At 40.2% G+C, this 20,138-nt stretch overlaps 1 protein-coding gene and 1 long non-coding RNA gene across 2 annotated transcripts in view; one reads left to right on the top strand and one right to left on the bottom strand.

Annotated features, from left to right (window-relative positions):
* Nucleotides 1–19,654, top strand: part of Pgant2 (polypeptide N-acetylgalactosaminyltransferase 2) — a 64,644-nt gene extending 44,990 nt beyond the window's left edge. The window contains exons 3-8 of the mRNA XM_014231076.3: nucleotides 11,394–11,974; nucleotides 15,368–15,466; nucleotides 15,587–15,654; nucleotides 15,807–16,494; nucleotides 16,677–16,849; nucleotides 17,798–19,654. Of these exons, the coding sequence (XP_014086551.2) occupies nucleotides 11,394–11,974; nucleotides 15,368–15,466; nucleotides 15,587–15,654; nucleotides 15,807–16,494; nucleotides 16,677–16,849; nucleotides 17,798–18,108 (1,920 nt within the window). The 3' untranslated portion in view covers nucleotides 18,109–19,654. The remainder of the gene's footprint in view (nucleotides 1–11,393; nucleotides 11,975–15,367; nucleotides 15,467–15,586; nucleotides 15,655–15,806; nucleotides 16,495–16,676; nucleotides 16,850–17,797) is intronic.
* Nucleotides 647–1,262, bottom strand: LOC118682173 (uncharacterized). The gene is made up of 2 exons (XR_011395609.1): nucleotides 1,020–1,262; nucleotides 647–905 (listed from the first exon to the last, which is right to left on the bottom strand). It is a non-coding gene; the product is annotated as an uncharacterized lncRNA (long non-coding RNA).
* Nucleotides 19,655–20,138: the final 484 nt, after the last annotated feature.

The raw sequence follows: 20,138 nt of genomic DNA, 5'->3' as shown, positions 1-20,138 counted from the left end.
TGTTTACGTAGTCGTAAATATCTCGTTGCTCATAATATGCAACAATTACAAATTTTCACCTCATATAATTTGCACATTAAATTCAGGCCAAAACACAAATAACATACCTACAATGCATGTTGGCGCGTGGTGTGCGCGAAGAACCCCGTAGGAAAACACGAGCACTCACAAGCGTGAATTGCGCATATCTGTGTATAACATAAAGAAAATAATAACGGTGTTGTTACATATATAAAAAGTCATTTATGCGCAATAAAGCGAAACCTCCTAACTTCAGCCGAAGCTTTTCCCTGCGATAACGCACAGATGTGTCTATAAAACGGTATTTATAAGGCTTAGTTCGCAATAACGCACGAGTTCCAAATTTATGTGAATTTCTTTTCACGCGTGCAGACATGCAAAAGTGTATGGGTGAGTGTACTTTGCGTCGCTTCGTGGAGTTTGTATGCCGCTTGTGTACTTCTACGCTCTTAAAATTTAACCGAATTCAGCTTTTGGCTTATTTAATGCCCACATTAGCATTACGTAGCATTTCCAATGTTCTTTGCGTAATTTGCCTTTTGCTTCTTATGTGATTCCAATATGCAATAAAATATTTGGCGGGAACATAACCTCACTTGTACTTAAGAAAGCAAACATATGTGGGTGATTTCGAAATTTGAGCCACGAATTTTATTTCAAATTCCATTTGCTGTCTTTTTGAATAATATTTTATTGAAAACGGGTTGGCTCGTCTTAATGAAAAAAAATGCGAATTACCTTTACCTTGTTATGAGGGTAAGAGATTCGCACTTATAGATTAGCTCGTCAGGTCGACAGGTTGCTAGTTGGTTGGGATGTACTAGCCGATTTTTAGAACCTTGATATTTCATTTGTCATATTTTTCAATCTTCTCAAGCTTTGTTCTGTTCAGCAAACCATTGCAATTGCATTGTTAGCATTGTTTTCGAAAAAGATGGCGATTTAATTTTCAAATATTTGAAATGAGTAGTTCTAAATTAATTTACATACATACATACATATGCAATACATACGAATATGCATCTAATATGCGCAAATGGATTGCTATTCGGATTCACTTAACTAAGGCTTTATTGCAAATGCTTTTGACATTTCATCTGAAATTTAATTAATTCTGTGGCCAGCAAAAGCAAAAGGGTTTGTAATCCAAACTCAATTCCAATGTGAATTATGCTCGCAGTTATTTGCAAAAACAGAACAAAAAAATATTTAAATAAATTTAACTGCCTTGTAAACTGAAAACTTTCAATGAAAACTGGTTTAAAATTCAAGAAATGCTCTAGCAATTTATTCATAAATATGAATATTACAAATTCGCAGAATCAAATAAAGCAAAAGCCAACAAAGGCATCTGTCAATCCTTTGGGTATCGAGGCGTTTGCTGCCTTTGCCAGAATTCCCACAATAACTTCGCCTGTCCTCTCAAGCCGCCTTTTCCGTCGGGCCTGCATACAAAGCCACACAGCCTCAGGGACAACAAGGCATCAATGTGCGAGTTAGAGGAATTATATATGTATGTATTTACGAACAGACATGCAACATGTTTATTTGTGGCATGTAGTTTTTCATGTTCAACGGACATATTTTAATGATTTCACTTACGGTTCAATATCGGTTTTTATGCATCATGCCACACTTGTACAGACACACGAGTATGTGCTGCCATAAGGTTGGACATCATTCGAAGAAAAAATTCACTTAATTTTATACAATAATAATCACTGCCTCTTGCCCACTTTTGGCCATGACTCCACAATCTGCTTTGCCTAATGATTGTGTTTAGCTGGAAGTGGATTAAGAATTTTATTTTAATAAGAATGCAATAAGTTTGTCCGCAAGCCACAAACGAGCCGAACCCAAGATTTTTCTTGATACTTTCATATACATTGGACCGAAATCCAAATAAGCTCTTATTTCTGAGAATACTTTGTAACAAATATTATATTATACTTTTATTGTTTTTAGTGGCAGTTTTTACTGAATTTATACACGCCTCCTCCAAAGCAAATACACATAACATTTTCTAATGTTGCAAGCATATTCATCCTAATTAAAAATAATGACTCTTATTGCTGCATTTGCTCGCGTAGGCGGCCGCAAGGCTAAAAATAGCGACGATACCATTTATCTTTCGAAAGCCCCTCATTATTCTATGCAGCGCTCTTGCAGTGCTAAGCGACTGATTTGCCAGCGATTTACTTGGTTTGCCACACGCACTATGTCATTTCACACATGCGCACACATACACCGACACATGTGAGTTCAAAAAGACGCCTCCGCTTACTTGCGTTACCCTTTGATTCTGAAGTGCCTGGAGTGTCCTTTTACAACTAACGGTTTGTTTCTTTGCATGTTGTGTCGCTTGCGTATTGCCGCTGATTTCATTCACACAACCAATTTGAATGAAAAGTTTGTGCGGTGCATTCGAGACAGAGATGTCTTACGCACGATTACTTGCCATCAGTTACGCCCATGTATCGAATTGCCGTTCAATGACGCTGCTTCGTTTCAGATTTCCAAATTTTCCGTCTACGAATATGTTTATACGACATACAAGGCGTTTGCATTCTTCCAATCTTTTTTTGTTGTGTTCCGAGATTCTTGCGTTCAAAGCATTCAGCCTCAACGTGCTATCAGCAAATCTGAGATACGACGCACAATTGTAAAGCCATCTAATCTAATTTGTATTTGCATTCCCATATTTAAATATGTTCTCGCTCATTGTGGGCGCCACGCTTTGTGCGCCTCTTCGCTCCTTAGTAACCGCTATTAAATGAGTTAAATAAGCCTAAGTTTAATAATGACCATCCTAATATACATACTAACATGTACGAACAAAAAAATTTCTTTAAATTTACAATAAAATTTTTGTTGCACACACACAAGCACCTGCGGTAGTTGCGCGTTGACATGAAGCGCTTAAAGCTTTTGCATAATTTTTATAACTGTTTATTGCATTCCGGTGCAGTTGTGCAGAGCGGCAGCATCAACTATATATATGTATATGAACAGACAAATGAAGCTCCTCCTTTAGGTACGCGCGCGCGTGTGTGCCATCCTCGCAACTTTTTGCCACACATTGTGTCCTTGTATTGTTGCAAAAGAGTTACTTGCAACGCTCATTTTCTGTTGCAACTTTAATAGTTGTTCGTTCTTTTCGCCGCCTTGCGCGCTCCCCACAGCCTCGCATGCCCTGCCAATACTCATATTTGGTACATACAAAGTGTGCGAGTGTGCCATTATACCGATGTCTTCTACATTTATTCTTTATTCCCCAACTATATTTGCATATTTTTCGATTTTCTCTCTCCTTTTTTTGAAAGTTTGCCCGCCAGTTTCCAGCTGTTTTATTGCTCCATCATTAAAATATTTTATGAAATACTCTCTCTATGCAACTCTACATGCGCTGCTCGCCCATCCACGTACATTTTCTGATTGAAGTTTTCAAATATTTAATTCTATTGACTTTGCGAATAATTCCGGCTGAAAGTTTTCGAATTAAATCAAAGCTTACGCAGCGCTCTCGCATTCTGCGCCCCATTGCGCTCGAAGTGCCGGCGGCGTACGCTGCCGAGTCGGTAATAAAATATGCAAAAGGGAATTTATGTGAATTATTAAGAATGGGAACATGCCTTACATGTCTGCGGGACGTGGTTTTCGTAGTTAATATTAGTAGTTGCTAAAGCCTTGGATCATTTTGGTCGCCTATCAAGCAACTTTATTTTCGTTTCTAGGAATATACTTAACTTATTCACAACTCTTTTGCGCTGACAGAAATCACAAGTCAAATTAAAAGCGATATGAATGGTCATTTTCAAGCTTTTTAGCACCACTTCAAGCGCATGAAAGGCAGGAGACGGAAACGAATCTAATATTTCAAGTGGACACTTAAATCCGATACAAATCGCTTACAAATTTTGAATTTATAATGGGCAAATCCAGCGCTTGCAACAAATGCTACAATGCCCACACTTTCCCTTACCCGAACCAGAGTTCATGTGGGCAAATGAAAATGCAGTAAGTGTGTGCATGTGGCCAGCTAGTTATGCATTCATGAAGTTAGCACCAAAACGCTGTTAAAAACTGCTAAATTGCATAGAGAGCTGGTAACGTGCAAAGCGTACAGCAACAACACGGTGCCCATATTTCGCTTTCAAGTGGCTGGCGGATAACTCGAAGATATTCAACTTTTTCAAATCGGACCTCGGTGCTCGCCTCTTATCCACCTGCTTTCCTCATGCATATGTATTAGTGATTATTTGCATATGTGCAAGCAGAAGATGGCGAAATTGTGCAGATAAAATAAATCGACTCACCGAAAATTACATAATGCATTTTGCGAAGTTTGCATGCGGCAACGAATCGCATTTCCCTTAAATTGCAATGAATTTTCAGTTTGCGAAAATGCGAAGAATGAAGCAGAAAAATATTCACCGCGCAGTTTTCGTGCTCAAAAGTATTTTCACGAGGAAAATAGTTGAAATAAAGAAGAGAAGGATCTACAAAAAAAAAACAGAAAAGAATAAGCTTCACGCTTTCTCACTCCCTGCAATAACATGTTAGAAATGCACATATTTTTCTGGGGAGATAAACTGTCTTTCGATGTGACATCGCAGTCTCTAAATGGGGACGTCAAGCATCCAGCAGCTGTCTAAAATCTGACAATCTAGGAGATGTCACAATCAAGCATCTATATCTTTTAAAATTTCATATTAAAAGACTTTAAATAGCAAAAATCTAAACAGAAGACATGAGAAAATACGTTGAGGTCTACTAAAAACAAACAAACTTCATCTCTTGTTATAAATGGTAAATTAATTTAAATTTATAATGCTTAGAGCAATGACATTATAACGACAAAAGCTATGTAAAGCTACTAGTCCCTTCAAGCAGTCCGGCTTTAACTGGAATTTCATGCTTTCAGCCAAATGCTGGTTTCTGATCGGTTGCTATGTTGAATCGAAACCACATCCAGAAAAAACGTTAATTTTGATTGCACCGCAGCCATAATACCCTTCACAAATACAAAGGCTCCTTACATGAACTTGATTGCGATCGTTCAATTTGTATGGCACCTTCATGATATAGTGAACTGATCTGCACAATTTCTGCAGAGAATACATTGTTGCCTTAAACAACAACTCGTGCCCAAATTCGTAAAGATACCTCGTCAAATAAAAAGTTTCCCATACAAGTACTGAATTCCGATTGTGCAATTTGTATGGCAGCTATATGCTATGATGGTCCGATGTGGGCAGTTCCGAGAAATGAGCAGCTTGTTAGTGAGAGAAGGACAGGTGCAAAATTTCAGATCGATAGCTTTAAAACTGAGGCAATAGTTTGTATATATAAAGAAAGACGGACGGACCGACCGACGGATATGGCTAAATCAACTCAGCTCATCATGCTAATCATTTATGTATATATTTTATAGGGTCACCGACGTTTTCTTCTGGGTGTTACAAACTTAGTGGCAAACTTAATATACCCTGTTCAGAGTATGAAAAGACAGTGCCGCTACCTCCGTTTAAACGCACAAAAAAAACAATACATAAACAAATAAAATGGCAAGCTCATAGCCCCAACACATTTACCCGCAATACTAGCCTTTTTAGATAAGAGTCGTTCTATCCGCGGTTGCAATGTCCAAACGTATTCTATTGATTCTCGACCATTGGCAACTTTGCTGATCATTCCATGAGGTAGAGATTGGAGTTCTCCAAACTAGAATCTCCAAACCCTATTATCAAACGAAAATTTTCAATTTGTATTGCTGTCCCCCGGCGAATTGCTTAACTAGTTAACAAACATATTTGTATTCGCAGATAAATACATATACGTTCCCAGCAGAGAAATGGACCAGCACAAAATTGGTGCGCTTTTAGGTTAGTACAAGTAGTCACCGCTCATAGTCATGCTTTCTTTGACACGAAAAACTGGGAAAACTTGTATGACCCTTTCTGCATGCCTCTTCTACGGCTCTAAACTATTACGAAAATGTCAAAAATTTATCAATCGACAAGTAGAAAGAAAATGTAGCAGATTTGTCCATGAGCCGTTAATAGCAAAGTTATCGATAAGTGAAGTTCATAAATATATGGTCGTGGTTCAAATCGCGATAAATGCAAAACCTTTCACATTCATTTCACTTTCTTCTATTATTCTCATTATTAGTTATAGTAATCAACTAATTTACATAATAGACGCAAATAATTAAGCAAGATTTACTCCACAAATTTTCATAACCAAATTACTTTTGAAAAAAGTCTTCATGGATCATTATTTGAAGCATGTATACTTATTACGACACACAGAGAAATTCCATAAATCAAATTCGTTAACGTCATTAACCGAATATTTATTCACATTCACACGCATACACACACACACACACCGAAGAATGAACACAATAGAAATTACATAACTTTGGTAATGAGTAATTGCTTTTCAATGCATCGTAATGCGCTATGAAATCCCGATTACCCGACTGCTTGTCGGTTGGTGAATCAAATAAAATTCCATTTTCAAGCAGTGGGTATTGTGAAGAGTTGAATGTGGCAACAACGAGATATACGAACATAACCGGTAAACATGTACATCTATATATATATATACATATTGTAGTCACAGTGATTAAAACAAAGACACAAATAGCACGCCGCGATCTGATTGCGTTTATGCCGATCGTTATAACAATGAGAGCGCCTCAAGTCAAGCAGAGGAGGGGACGCCTCTCGTTGACAATTACTGATCGCATTAAAAATTATCACAATTTTTGTGCTGTGATTTCATCTTTGAAATTGCGTTGGCGCCTATTTCAGCGAATATAAATAAATAGCTAAGTGCTGCTAACGAAATATCGCTGCCAAGGAAATGACACACGCTTGGTTGCCAACGCCACGGCGACGCCAGAGGGCCAGATATGGACTTGCATGAATAGCCACAGAAACCGAAAAACGACGAAAAGGTGTGTGTAGCAGCAGAAAGAGACAGACAGAGTGGTCAACAAAATCACATAATGACCAATTGACTACTTTGCAAGCGCCATTGCATGTGCATGTGTGTGTGTGTGTGTGTCTGTGAAGTAAGAGTGAATGAGGAAAGTCGTAAAAACTGACGCTCGAATGAATATTGAAAACAACAACGAACGACAGCGCATAATTTTAAGTGCCGCCAATAAATGGCCAAGTGATATGTTAAAGAAGAAGTCTCTGTCTGCCACACACACACAGCCACGCGCGCAACCCACCATCGAGCGCATAAGTGGCTGCTGCTTGCAGCAGGTAATAAAATTTTAATGTCAAAATCGCATGTAGTTCAAGGCCACGCGCTGACGGCATCTCAACCGGCCGGTGAATGTATTACAAGTAGGTCTGTAAATGCAGCATCGCCAAGCGCAAGTGACGCTTGTGTGCATGCGAATGCATGACACGGCGCAAGCTTAGTCAATTCGTAGAGTTAGCATGCTCAAAAAGTCAGTCAAAAGCAATTATTTTCACTCAAAACGAAATTGGTATCGTTTTTCTATGCAGTCTCAATACATATCAAATCACTAACCAATAGCGAACTCAGCCAAAATCTCCACAATTGTCGACAAACTAAAAGTTTTCTAAGCGAATTTCGCGCTGAAAAGCTTGTTGACACTGTCTGGTCGCTGTGCAAACAGTTAAATAGGTTTGCGAATTTGAATGAGAATCTTTTCACATTTTTCCTTAACCCGGCACAACGGTGGCAGAGTTGGCAGCTCATTGCCGCGAACAAGAGAAGTAATTGAGTCGAAGACTCTATAAAGTGTTAGCAAACTGTTGAAGCAATTAATGTGTTTTGTGGGTGGATTTAAGCACTTTAGTTACTCGCTGCTATTTATAAATCATTGATGAATGTCAACCCTGAACAAATATTTACGGAGAGTTATAAATTTCGTAACTTTCTTTTCCCTTAAAGATACTGAATAATTAAGTAAAAGCGTTTGAATAGCTTTTAGTTTTAATTAAAATACGTAATAGCCAACAATAAGCGCAAAAAGCATGAAAGGATTGACTGAAATCCACAAAATGTAGCAAGAAGAAACGCCCCAGAAGACTAAATAAGAAGAAGCAGAAGAGGGATGCAAGGGGCAACAAACCTTTTCGGTGTAATTGATACTTTACTTGCACTTAAAAGCTTCTTTTGTGCGCCTTTTGCAAAGCGCATTAAAAGCGCAAAGTACGCTGGTGCTCTTATTTTTCCAAGTACTACTGGCAGTGTCAAGAAGCACGAGCAAAAGCAGTCAAGCGTCTCAATTACATTGGCGTACGCTTCAATCCTTCAAGGCATTGTTGCAATCCTTTTTGTGCCACATACAAAACAGCAATGAGTGCAACACAAAAACCATATTGTTATTTCTACATAAATTTCCAACACTCGAGTTCGTGCAGTGTCAGTGGCCTTATGAGGGTGCAAGCAATGGACGACGCCACCAAACTCTGCATAAGCAATGGCAGAATGAGAAAGTGGCAACAATTTCATTTTAGTCGCGTCCCACGCAAATTGTCACTGCAGAAACCATAGAAGAGAGAAATAATGGAAGCATCTTTAATTAACTAGTTGTCCATATAGTCTGCCTCAGAGCAACGGCATCATTCCCAAAACAATCTTGTCGCTGCAAGAGGCGCTCTACTACACTCTCAACCTCGAGCTGATTCATAGCATTTTTCCCATTCGATTTTAAGGCATGCGGCCAGCACAAACGAGGTCAGGTAATTTGCAAATTGGTCAATAAAGAAGACAAATCACACAAAAAAAAAAATACTTATAATCAAATAGTTTATTCGCCATTCTTTAATTGGAGAAATTCTGCATACTGAGGGACACTCATTTTCCTGCCGGTCACGTTAGGTGTTTTATTAATTGCTCTACTTGTTTGTTGTTGCAATAATCTGCAGTTAACTGTACGTGCGCGTGTCTCAACTTTTGTGTTTGTTGTCGCATTCATTCGCTTCGCTCACTCCATTCTGATTTCCATTCGCAGAACCTCGCTATTTCGAATCTACATATTTATGCAGACAGTTGAATGTGTCGCTGGCGTCGCCTGCGTCAGGGGCGTATACGTGATTTCCATTCAAGCGACGCTTGATGAATTGTGCAGAGCTTTACGATTTCTGCTTTATTGCTTGAGTTGCTCGCTGATTAAATGCAAATTTTGCTGCCATTGCGGTTGTTTATTTTTCGCACCTTTCTAAATGCTCTGCGTTCATTGTACTCCATTCCGCTCTGCGCGCTTCTTTACTCGCGGCGAAATTGACAGATTTCTCTATATATGATCGATTAACGGCATTTCGTGTGCGCTAAACTTTATTTGTATGCTTTTGCAATTGTTAACGTTGCGTACACGAGTTTTTGCTTTATTTTTTAGTAATGAGCTAAAATTCAACATATTTGATATTCCAGTCAACGACCGCATGGGCACTCTTCAATGTAACATTTGAACAAACTTTTTAAATAAATCGAAGTTCATGTATTTCGAACCAAGCGAAAGTGTACTCTCGGCGCTATGTGAAAGTAAACAGTTCGAAATCAGAACACTACGGAATTGGTGAATGCCGCTTTTGATTTTTGAAGTTTCACGACAATAAACCCAAAAACCTACTTACCACCAGTACGCAACTTGCCAGGAATCATGGTGGCAAGCGATCTCAAAGGACATTTTCCTTCTAATGCTGCAACGCTACTCTATACTTTGAGTAGACGTATCTTCACCATTTACCGACTTCAATGAAACTGTTTCAAGGAGTTGGGTCTAAGGTAGAGTATCTCTTCATAACAGTACTAAACATAGGAAGGGTTCGGAGCACAAATAAGGACGTAAAAGCTACGAAAGCATTGCGAATAAATGAACAATTCGGGAAAGAGTGTTTCACTTTAAAAATTGGTATTTTCTTAACCCATGTCTGAATCCTTTTTGAAAACAGACATTTGTTTTGAATTATGCAAAATTTTTATACAACAAACTTAATGTTTTTCTATACAAATCTATGAATTCCGTGACAGTCATTTGCCCATCAACTGTGGCGAGGCTATTAAAAACATCGGAGTAAAATATATGTGTATGTAGCATGATCATGAATTCCACTACAGCACAACATTTTACTCAAATTGGTAAAGTTTTCGCTGCAAAAGCGAAAATAGTGAAATAAAAGTTGTCATTAAATAAATTCTTCTCGAGCGAGCACTAAACTATTTAAAACAGCGGCGTTGAAAGCGTTCGCCTATTTCACAGGCGCACACCTGCAGCATAGTGCCGTTGCAGATGCTTATAAGCACACTTTCGAGCCAATTATGTAACAAAAATTGAATTACAAAATATGAGTTTCGCATTTTATGGATGTAAATGTGCATAACAACACAACCAACAACAGCAAGAACAGCCACAAAGGCAACAATAAAGTGTGGCGAATTGACAAACTCGCTAACTTGTAAAATGATGAAAATGCGAACTGGTAGAATGGCAAATTGTGCCAAACCGACGATGCGGGCAGAGTGGCAGACGTAAAAGCAACGAAATGCGAAAATTCCAAAAGTTTTGAAGTGATGTGCGAGTAGAGCAATAACTACCGCCAATGCCTTTCTTGCGTCCTTGTGTGAGTGTGTATGTGTTAGTGTCGCAACTAAAGTTGGCGTACCATAACTATGATTTTGACACCAATGCTGTGGCTGTCTCCACAGGTTTCCATAGAATGGTGTCAACAGACCCATTTTTCGCACTGCAAAGGGCTTGAAAAGCGAAGTGGCACAACGGAGCTAAGGCAAAAATGGAGAACGAAAATTTTGCAACAAAAGATGTACATGTAATTGTGGCATGCTCTCTGCCAGCAGTACACAATCACAACAACAACAACCACTCAACTAAAAGGGTATACAAAGGCGTTGATTGTAGCGTAATACTGGCGCACTGTGCGTGCGAAATGGCTAATTTACCGTGCAACTTTGAGTTATTCAATGGCAGCCGTCATCTGGAGCAACAAAACAGCGTTAGCAATAACAATAAAAGCAGCATAATTGGCCCACTCTTCTACCCACGAGCAGCAGTCTTAAGGCCGCACTCAGTCGTACACACACACACACACACATACATATACATTATGCACTATTTAATCTGCATAGGGTGCCACTTTTCACATAAACAATGCGAACCCACTCCGTTGCTTTGCTAACCGCTGAACGGCTGCCAAAACTCATGAAAGACCTCAAATTTTGCACTCACATTTCCTTTTATGTTTTGTCTAAACGTACCTAATCGGTTGTAATACTATTCGTAGCTAAGCGAACTAGAAATCGAACTCTTTGTTCTTTTCTCTCTTTAATTCTTTCCGCTTTTCGTTTTGTTTTTGCAGGTGGAGAACCGCGCGCTACGCCTACGCGAAGTGGCCACCGCTATGCAGCAGTACCAGGACGAGCCATTCCCCTCGGCCGCCTCCGCGCACGATGGCAGTAGCAGTCAGAGTTTCGGAGGCGCCGCACATGACATCAATAGGCTGCACCCGCTAGGCGTTGGCATTAATGAGGGCACCGATGAAGAACCCGGCGGCGGTGGTGGAGGTAATATTATAATTATCGGCACTGGACCCGCGTTTCAATCGCGCATCGGTGGGCTCGGCCTGCATGCATATGGCGCGGCGGGTGGCGCAGCAGACCTGGACCAGGACACACTGCGGCTAAATGGCAATAGTGTGTTCAGTAGTAGTAGTGGTGCAGGCGGCGCAGCTGTGGTGGCCAGCGCCACCGGTGCACATGGCTCGCTGACAGCGTCGAATGGTCGCAGCGCTGGCGACTGGGAGTACTTCGACGAGGCGGGCTACATAAAGGGCGGTGCGCTGCGTACCGGCGAGGATCCCTACATACGTAATCGTTTCAACCAGGAGGCCAGTGACGCGCTGCCGAGCAATCGCGATATTCCAGATACCCGAAATCCAATGTAAGTAGGAAATTGATAATTATAGGTTATGCATTTTCAATATATGAAACACGGTATTTAATTTAAGAGCTATGGAATATGAAGGTATTTAAAGTTTTGATGTACTACAATCACAAACTATATATGCTCGTAAATATACTGCTTGTGGAGTCGATAGGAATGTGATAATTTTCCACTTTGGCACCCAATCATTTATATGTAGGGCTGCGTTTATGTTAAAAATAGACGGTAAAAGGGAAATAGGACAAATGTGTAATGACGTGTGACACTAACAAGCCGTGGCTCAGCGGCGGGTGTGGCATGTTGGGCAAACAAAAAGCTTATTGAGCAAGCTGATTGTATCAAGCGCAGCCTGGTGAGCCCCTCAACTGCTCCTCGGCATGGCAATGCCTCACGAAACGCTTGCCACTAATATTCAGCAAAATGTGTTAGAGGCGGGTTAAAGGCGCTCATAGCAAATTGTTGGCATAGATAGTTCGAGCAAAAACCTGTGTGCAACAACATATACAAAGCATACAAGTGCTACATTGTTGTTATGTTGACAAGGAAAACAAAACAACAAACAGCACAGTAGTTTATTATGGAAATAGAAAGGTTGCTTGCATGCTTGCCATGCAACGCTCTCCGGCTTAAGCTTGCCACATATGCTGACACACAATTAAAATGACAAGGCAAAGCACATGCACCGTTCCTATATAAATATGTACACACACACACACACCTAAGCAGCACATGTACGCAGGACTTTCTATAGTTGCATAGCTGAGGATAACTGTAAACAGTGCGCTCGGATTGAGGCCAAAACGAGGTTGACTGCCGCCGTCAAGTGTCTGAACGCAATGCAGAGAATGCCAGCGTAGCCAATGAAGCAAGCGAGCGTAAGTGTGTGTTGTATACTACAATTTAAACAATCCCCTCTCGAACAACTCTCTTTAGTCTTTGGTTGCAGGCAAGATGACAAATTTCCGAAAATTTATTTCTTAATTGCTCGCCACAAGCAAAAGCCAATATGAACAATTTCTAATTTGGAGTTAATAAAATAGTCAAACGCAAAAATTGCTTTTCTCTGATTAAGAGTTATTTCGTTATTTCGTGGTTTTGGGTCAAAGTTTTCACTTGTATTTATTTTCACTTTCAAATTTCCGAAAATTAAAAGAATTACATGTTTTATTATTAGCTTTACATATAAATGCTACAAAATATATATGCATTCTGATCGTACCGCTCAGATTCCATTTCTCACAACTGACAAATGGTTTTCATTCTATTTCTAACCCATTTAAAGGTCTGTGAGGTAAGCGTATGTATATCAGCCATCATGAGGTATAATAATATGCCACTGTTTAGACTTAGCTCTTACTCTTCTAGAATATATGTACATACACACATTCCCTAAATGTTGAGAGTAGTGTATTATATACTACATGTTACTATATGTTACCCTAGACAATTTTGCATGAATATTTCTCATACGACATGACAACCTTATGCCAGGATCACACAACCAGCTAGCCTAAATTGCTAAAAATGTTTTTATAAATTTAAAAATACCTCAGTTTAATAAAACCAAACTCTCTTGACTTATTTTCTATCAATTTCTTGACCTCTTTATGTCAGCATACCATCAAACATACACTATATACCCACTATTTGCAACCAAGCTGATATATGCCTAGACACAAACAAAATCTTTCTCTTAGAGAAAATCAATAAGTCTTTTGCTCAAAACGCACATACACATACTTATACTGCCACGCAAGAGAGGAAATTGAAGCGCCGCTAGATAAGATCTTTAATTTGAACTAACGAACTTTCATGGCTCGCTTCGTTAAGTGTTTCCGGCGAGCGAGCGGAAATTGCAATGCATTTTATTTCGACCAAAGAAGACCTCTTCGCTTTTAGGCGCAAGCGAACAAGCTTTAAGATGCACATATTTGGCCTTACTTAAGCTCTGCGTTGCAAGATGATAATTTCGATTAGCTGGGAGCACAAGTCTATAATTATATTTGAGTTTGCATTTGTGTATGTGTATATATCACACATTTACTGCAACTGTTGCCCGTTTGCCGATAGAAAGAGTGCAAGCGGCCTTACCAAAGCGAATTTCATTAGTTTCTAACACACACACACATTGTGGTGAAAGCTGAAACAGCTTACGAGTTTGATGACAACGAATGGAAGTTCCATTGATTCTTTACGAAGCATTTCATACTAATACTCTCACTTAAGTCCGGATACACACACAGACACAACCAAGAGCAAGTGCTTGCATATGTGCGAGTTCATTGGCGAACAGGCTGTATGGATATGTGGATAGAGGGTCCATTAAAAGCACATTAGCAGGGATTATTGCTTTAGTGTTGTAGTAATTGATAACAGCTGTCCCAAATAGCAGCCGCAAACCCAGATTTGCCGCCCGAACACACACACGTATGCAAACTGTTCAAGTTAAGACGGTGAACCCTATGCATGCACACACGAAGGGTCCGCCCTTCGGCATGCGGCATGCGTTCACTTGGGAACACATATTCTAACACACCCATAAGTACAACTCTAGCGTGCCACAATTTGTAGCCTGTCACAGGGCTTGCTCCATCTCACAGATACACTTAGCACACACATATAAACTCACACACACGCACACATGGCAGCTTACTCACAATCCCGCTCTGCTGAGTGTGCAACTGTCATCGTGTTATTCTGTCGAAACTCTATTTGAAGGCTCGGTGCCCCTTTTCGTTGTCTCCTGCCCCCTTTCTCCCCGACGTGCCTTGTACTTGTTTATTGATTTCGCTTTGGGCTTTTTCGATTTCGATTTCGTCATGACTTTAAAGATTTCGGTTGTCGTTCTTTCCACTGCACATAAACGATTTCCACTCGCCCCATACTTCATGCCGCCAAATCCCATTTCCCCAAACGTTTGGCATCACCACAGAACTACTACAGATTGGCAGTAAAATGTAACAGTAACGGTACTATCGAGACATGCATACAAATTACACGCTCATATATGTTTATGTAAGTGTATTGAATTAACATTGTTGTTGTGCGAGTCCTTTATGCTCCGCAAAAGCTAAAAATGAACACAAACAATAGCAAACAAATAAATAAAGCGGGATTTCCTTTCTTTATATTGATTGCGTATAATCTTGTTCACAAAGTATTTGATTTTTCCATACAAAGAGGAGTGCCATTACATAATTACCAAGCACATATAACATTCGCCGCGAATTCGGTCTTTAATTACGCAAAATACTTTATTTCCATTTAATTTCGACTTCAAATTCTGCAAAACCAAATACAACAATGCTTTGATGGGCGAATCTCATCTTATATGTATATAGCGAAACAATTTTCGGCTTAATTTTAATCACTCTTCGTTTCTCCCGACAGGTGTCGCAATAAAAAGTATCGTGAGGACCTGCCGGAGACGAGCGTCATTATAACATTCCACAACGAGGCTCGCTCGACGCTGCTCCGCACAATAGTCAGGTGAGTGAACTGCCGCTAAGCAAGAAGGAATCCTCAAAATTAAATTACAAACGACAAATACCGAAACATACGAGTACAAACAAAGGCGCACAATAAATTATTTCATTTTGAACTTTGCAGTGTGCTAAACCGAAGTCCGGAGCATTTGATTCGGGAGATTATTCTAGTCGACGATTTTAGTGACCACCGTAAGTAGACACACCACTTCACACACCCACGCTACAAACATCCACAAGAGCCTTAATTAAATAGCTGTTCCTCCACATCCCATCACATCTCCTTCTCACCTCCTTTTAATTCGCGAAATTATTATTTTTTTTTTGTATTTGTATTTATGTAGCGGAGGATGGCCTGGAGTTGGCCAAAATCGACAAGGTGCGCATATTACGCAACAAAAAGCGTGAGGGTCTTGTGCGTTCGCGTGTACGTGGCGCAGACGCAGCCGTTGCCGGTGTGCTCACTTTTCTCGACAGTCACGTGGAGTGCAATGAAAAGTGGCTGGAGCCGCTCCTGGAGCGCGTTCGCGAGGACCCGACACGTGTCGTCTGTCCGGTCATCGATGTCATTAGCATGGACAACTTTCAGTATATTGGCGCATCGGCAGACTTGCGTGGTGGCTTCGATTGGAATTTGATTTTCAAATGGGAGTACTTGAGTGCGTCTGACCGAGCAACGCGGCAAAACGATCCGACCACTGCCATACGCACGCCCATGATAGCAGGCGGGCTCTTCGTCATCGACAAGGCGTACTTTAACAAGCTCGGCAAGTATGACATGAAAATGGATGTGTGGGGCGGAGAGAACCTCGAGATCTCCTTCCGCGTGTGGCAGTGTGGCGGCAGCTTGGAGATAATACCCTGCAGTCGGGTGGGACACGTATTCCGCAAACGGCATCCGTATACCTTCCCTGGTGGAAGCGGCAATGTGTTCGCGCGGAACACGAGACGCGCCGCGGAAGTCTGGATGGACGATTACAAGCAGTACTACTACGCTGCAGTTCCGCTAGCTAAGAACATCGCTTATGGCAAGTAAGTGGAGGTGGTGCTTTTAAGGCAGAGGACATCGATGTTTACTTGTAAATTTGCACTTTTCATGTATTTACTTACCCCTTTGCATTTCTCTTTACTCTCTTTTAATCGTTCCCGTTTTTTGCTGCTGCTACTCCTCTGGGTTTCTTCGATTGCATGTGAATGCGCTGCGCTGCCTACAGCATCGAGGACCGATTGGCGCTGAAGGAAAAATTGCAGTGTAAGCCATTCAAGTGGTATCTGGAGAATGTCTATCCTGACCTGCAAGTGCCGGAGTCATTTGAATTCGGTCAATTTAAGCAAGGACTCACCGACTGCTTGGACACCATGGGCAATTTGGTGGATGGCACAGTTGGTAAGTAATCGCCACATCACAACAAATACAAATGAGTGGGTCTGTCGTGAAATTCACCCAAAACTGGGTCCACGTCGCAATTCAGTTGCATTAACACACATGTTTGTAAGCATTTTTTCTGCTGCGCTCTTCTCTTTGGTTAATGAGGGACTTGTGTCAAATATTTTAGCGCATTGCAGTTAATATTATTTTATTGATCTTACATACTTGTATTCCCACCCCCAAGCGAAATCCACTTCCAAATTAAAATTTTCACTGGATGCAAAAAGCGAACTGTTTATATATGAATATATTACGTTCAGAGTTACCAACCACAAATTTTCATAGAGAGCGCTAGCATCTCAGCAAATTAAATTCTCAAGGTATTGAATTAAGTTTAGTACAAGAAGTTGGAATTGAAATTGGAAAGCTGTAACAGTACCGACCATTTCCTCATTCTCAGCCCATTGAAACTGTGAGGTCAAACAAATCAGTCGGTTTTCGATATACAAAATCAATTCAGCATATTTTTTCCGTGAAAAAACTTGCTACAAAGCCTTAGCAGCCATCCGCACACCATCATTTCTTACATAGCCTAATAATTTGTTCATCAATGTACAGTTAATCCGTCAATTTTGCGAGAAACACTGCGCACCTGGCAATCCTATTATCGAATTTGCCGCTGCGTTGCTTTAATTAATTCCGCTCCATTGAGCCGCTGCATTTCGATGTTTCCGGCGACTACAATCAAGCAATGAACTTTCGCTGACAAGCGAGCGCAATCTTTTTTCGATTTTTCTTTTATCTCTGGCAGTGCCCTCCATATCGCTTCTGCTTCAATGATTAAGGAAAAATGTAAATGAAAATGCAAATAGGACAAATAGGATTAAAATTCTCCTTATTTCTTCTTCTTTTTATCGTTCCAAATTCTCGTGCGCATTTCATTACATCAACTGACGCCCTGAACAGGCCTCTTCCAGTGCCACAATACTGGCGGTAATCAAGAGTGGGCCTACACGAAACAGGGCCAAATCAAGCACGACGATCTCTGTCTGACGCTGGTGCAGTTTGCACGCGGCTCCGAGGTGGTGATGAAGGAGTGTGATAGCTCCGAGAATCAGCGCTGGACCCTGCGCGAAGGCGGCTTCTTAAGGCACAATAAGCTCAACGTTTGTCTCGACTCACGTGATCAGCACGAGCATGGTGTGACCGCACAGCGCTGCAACTCAGCGTTGGAGACGCAGCGCTGGAAGTTCGTGGCGAACGGCAAGTATGCGTGAGATGAGGCTGCGACAGTCTCAGCGAGGATGACGATGATGACGTTGACGGCGACTTCAGAAACGGAAACGGAAGCGGAAACAGAAACACAGGTGGAAGCAGATGCATCGGATGTGTCGATGAAAGACTAAACGGGGATCTCACTCTTTACACGACTACCTACTCACATATATATATGTATATACACAACCACAGCTAACACGACTGCAGGAACTATTGCTACAACAATAACTGCTGCCACCAATTAAAGCAAAAGATTAAGTACTGGCGCGGAGCGTTTAGCCAAACCGCCACAAACACATACACTCTCACACTGACCACTACGAGAAGGCCAAACGAAAAGACATTAAGTAATCAAACGGACAGTCGGCTACCAATTAAATAGAGCTTCAAGGCTTGCCAAGGGTTGGGGGAAGGATAAGTACTCATGAGCGTAATGATCATTTGCTGACTACTCAAGTAATGAAGAATAGTAAGCGGATACAATTAAGCGTAAACGAGTAAACAAGAGCGAGAGTGATATTAAAAAATTAATGGATCATTGGCACAGCAGCTATCGGCATAAAAGGCAAATGCAGAAGGAAGAGAGGAATAACAACGGCTACAGATGCCAACTGCCACATAAACTTGTATGAAGATGAACATTTGTTAGTTAAATTTACACGAGACGTGGGGGAAGAGGGGGCAAGGTCTCGCAACACGACGATCTGGCAGCCAGCACTGCCGACAGCTGGCTTATTTATGAAACATAAATTCAGTCGAGGTAGTCACGCTGTTGCATGCAACGTGGACGATAACAAGTAATTTCGAAAAAGTGAGGTACTTTAGAGTTGTTGAGGTGGAATTAAATATTTAGACTGATTTTTTTATGTTTCTTAACCATAAAGTTTCCTTCGTGAATTTACACTGCGCACTTTTTGCATTCCAAATGACAAGCAATTTATTTTCGATTGCAACGCACCCTCTCTACAACTTGAAAAACACATTCTACACACTCACACACGCACATCAGTTCAAAAATAACGCTCCATCACACACCACTACAAATTAATATAGATATACCTGAAAGTCGCCCTGACTTTCGGACAGAGAAAAACTCTTTGCAAACTGCTTTTCTAAATTTCGAATTCTTCTCACAGTTATTGTCATTGTTGTTGCACTGCAGTAACATTCTTTTCACCTCGTCCACCTGCCACTTGCTTCCTTGCTGGTATATGTGCCCTTCCACAAATCCACAACGTCAATTATCCAAATTGATACATCGTTTGGGTTTCTAAGAAAATTGTTGTTCAAAATGTTATTGCTTTTTAGTTTAATCTTACACTCACACCAGCTCACGAATAATCCCATCATACAAACCAACAACAACAAAAAATTTAAATAAAATGATAGAAAAAACGTTACCAAAAGTTTAAAGTAAAAGTGTTGAAGAGAAACAAAGATTTGTCACTAGATAAGCATCAATTAATTGCAGATTATATTTGAGAATGTATTGTAAATAAAACATAATTATTTTAAATAAATGTTATTTATATTGAGAAATGAAAACTATTGAATAAATGAAAAAGCGAGCTGTTTAGTTATGAAATACAATTTTAAGTAAATACGACTTAGTTAATATTAAAAAATTATTGAACACAAAAGTAAAACCTATAAAAATAATTGAAAAAAGTAAATGAAATCTGCATACGTGTATTTGTGCTTACCACTATATATGTATGTATATGTATATGTAAGCTAAGGCTCATAGCGAAAGCTGAAATGTTAATTGACTAAAATACTAAGCGAAATTCCAGAAAGCGTTAGACAAGTCTAACGGCAATTGAAAGCGAGGAGATGTTTATGTGTATATGCCCATACATAGTGTATGTTTATATGATTGTAAATTTTACGTGCGTTCATATGTATGCATGTGTGCGCATGCAACACGCTATGAACGATGTGAGCTCCTTTTATAGTTCTACACAATAAGGCGTAAACCAAATATTTCAAAAAAAGAAATATATATATATATAAAATATAAACATAAGTA

This window comes from Bactrocera oleae, chromosome 3 (assembly GCF_042242935.1).
Source record: "Bactrocera oleae isolate idBacOlea1 chromosome 3, idBacOlea1, whole genome shotgun sequence".
Classification (NCBI taxonomy): Eukaryota; Metazoa; Arthropoda; class Insecta; order Diptera; family Tephritidae; genus Bactrocera; species Bactrocera oleae.
Note: the sequence above shows the minus strand (reverse complement) of the source record. Positions and strands in the feature narration are given on the sequence as shown.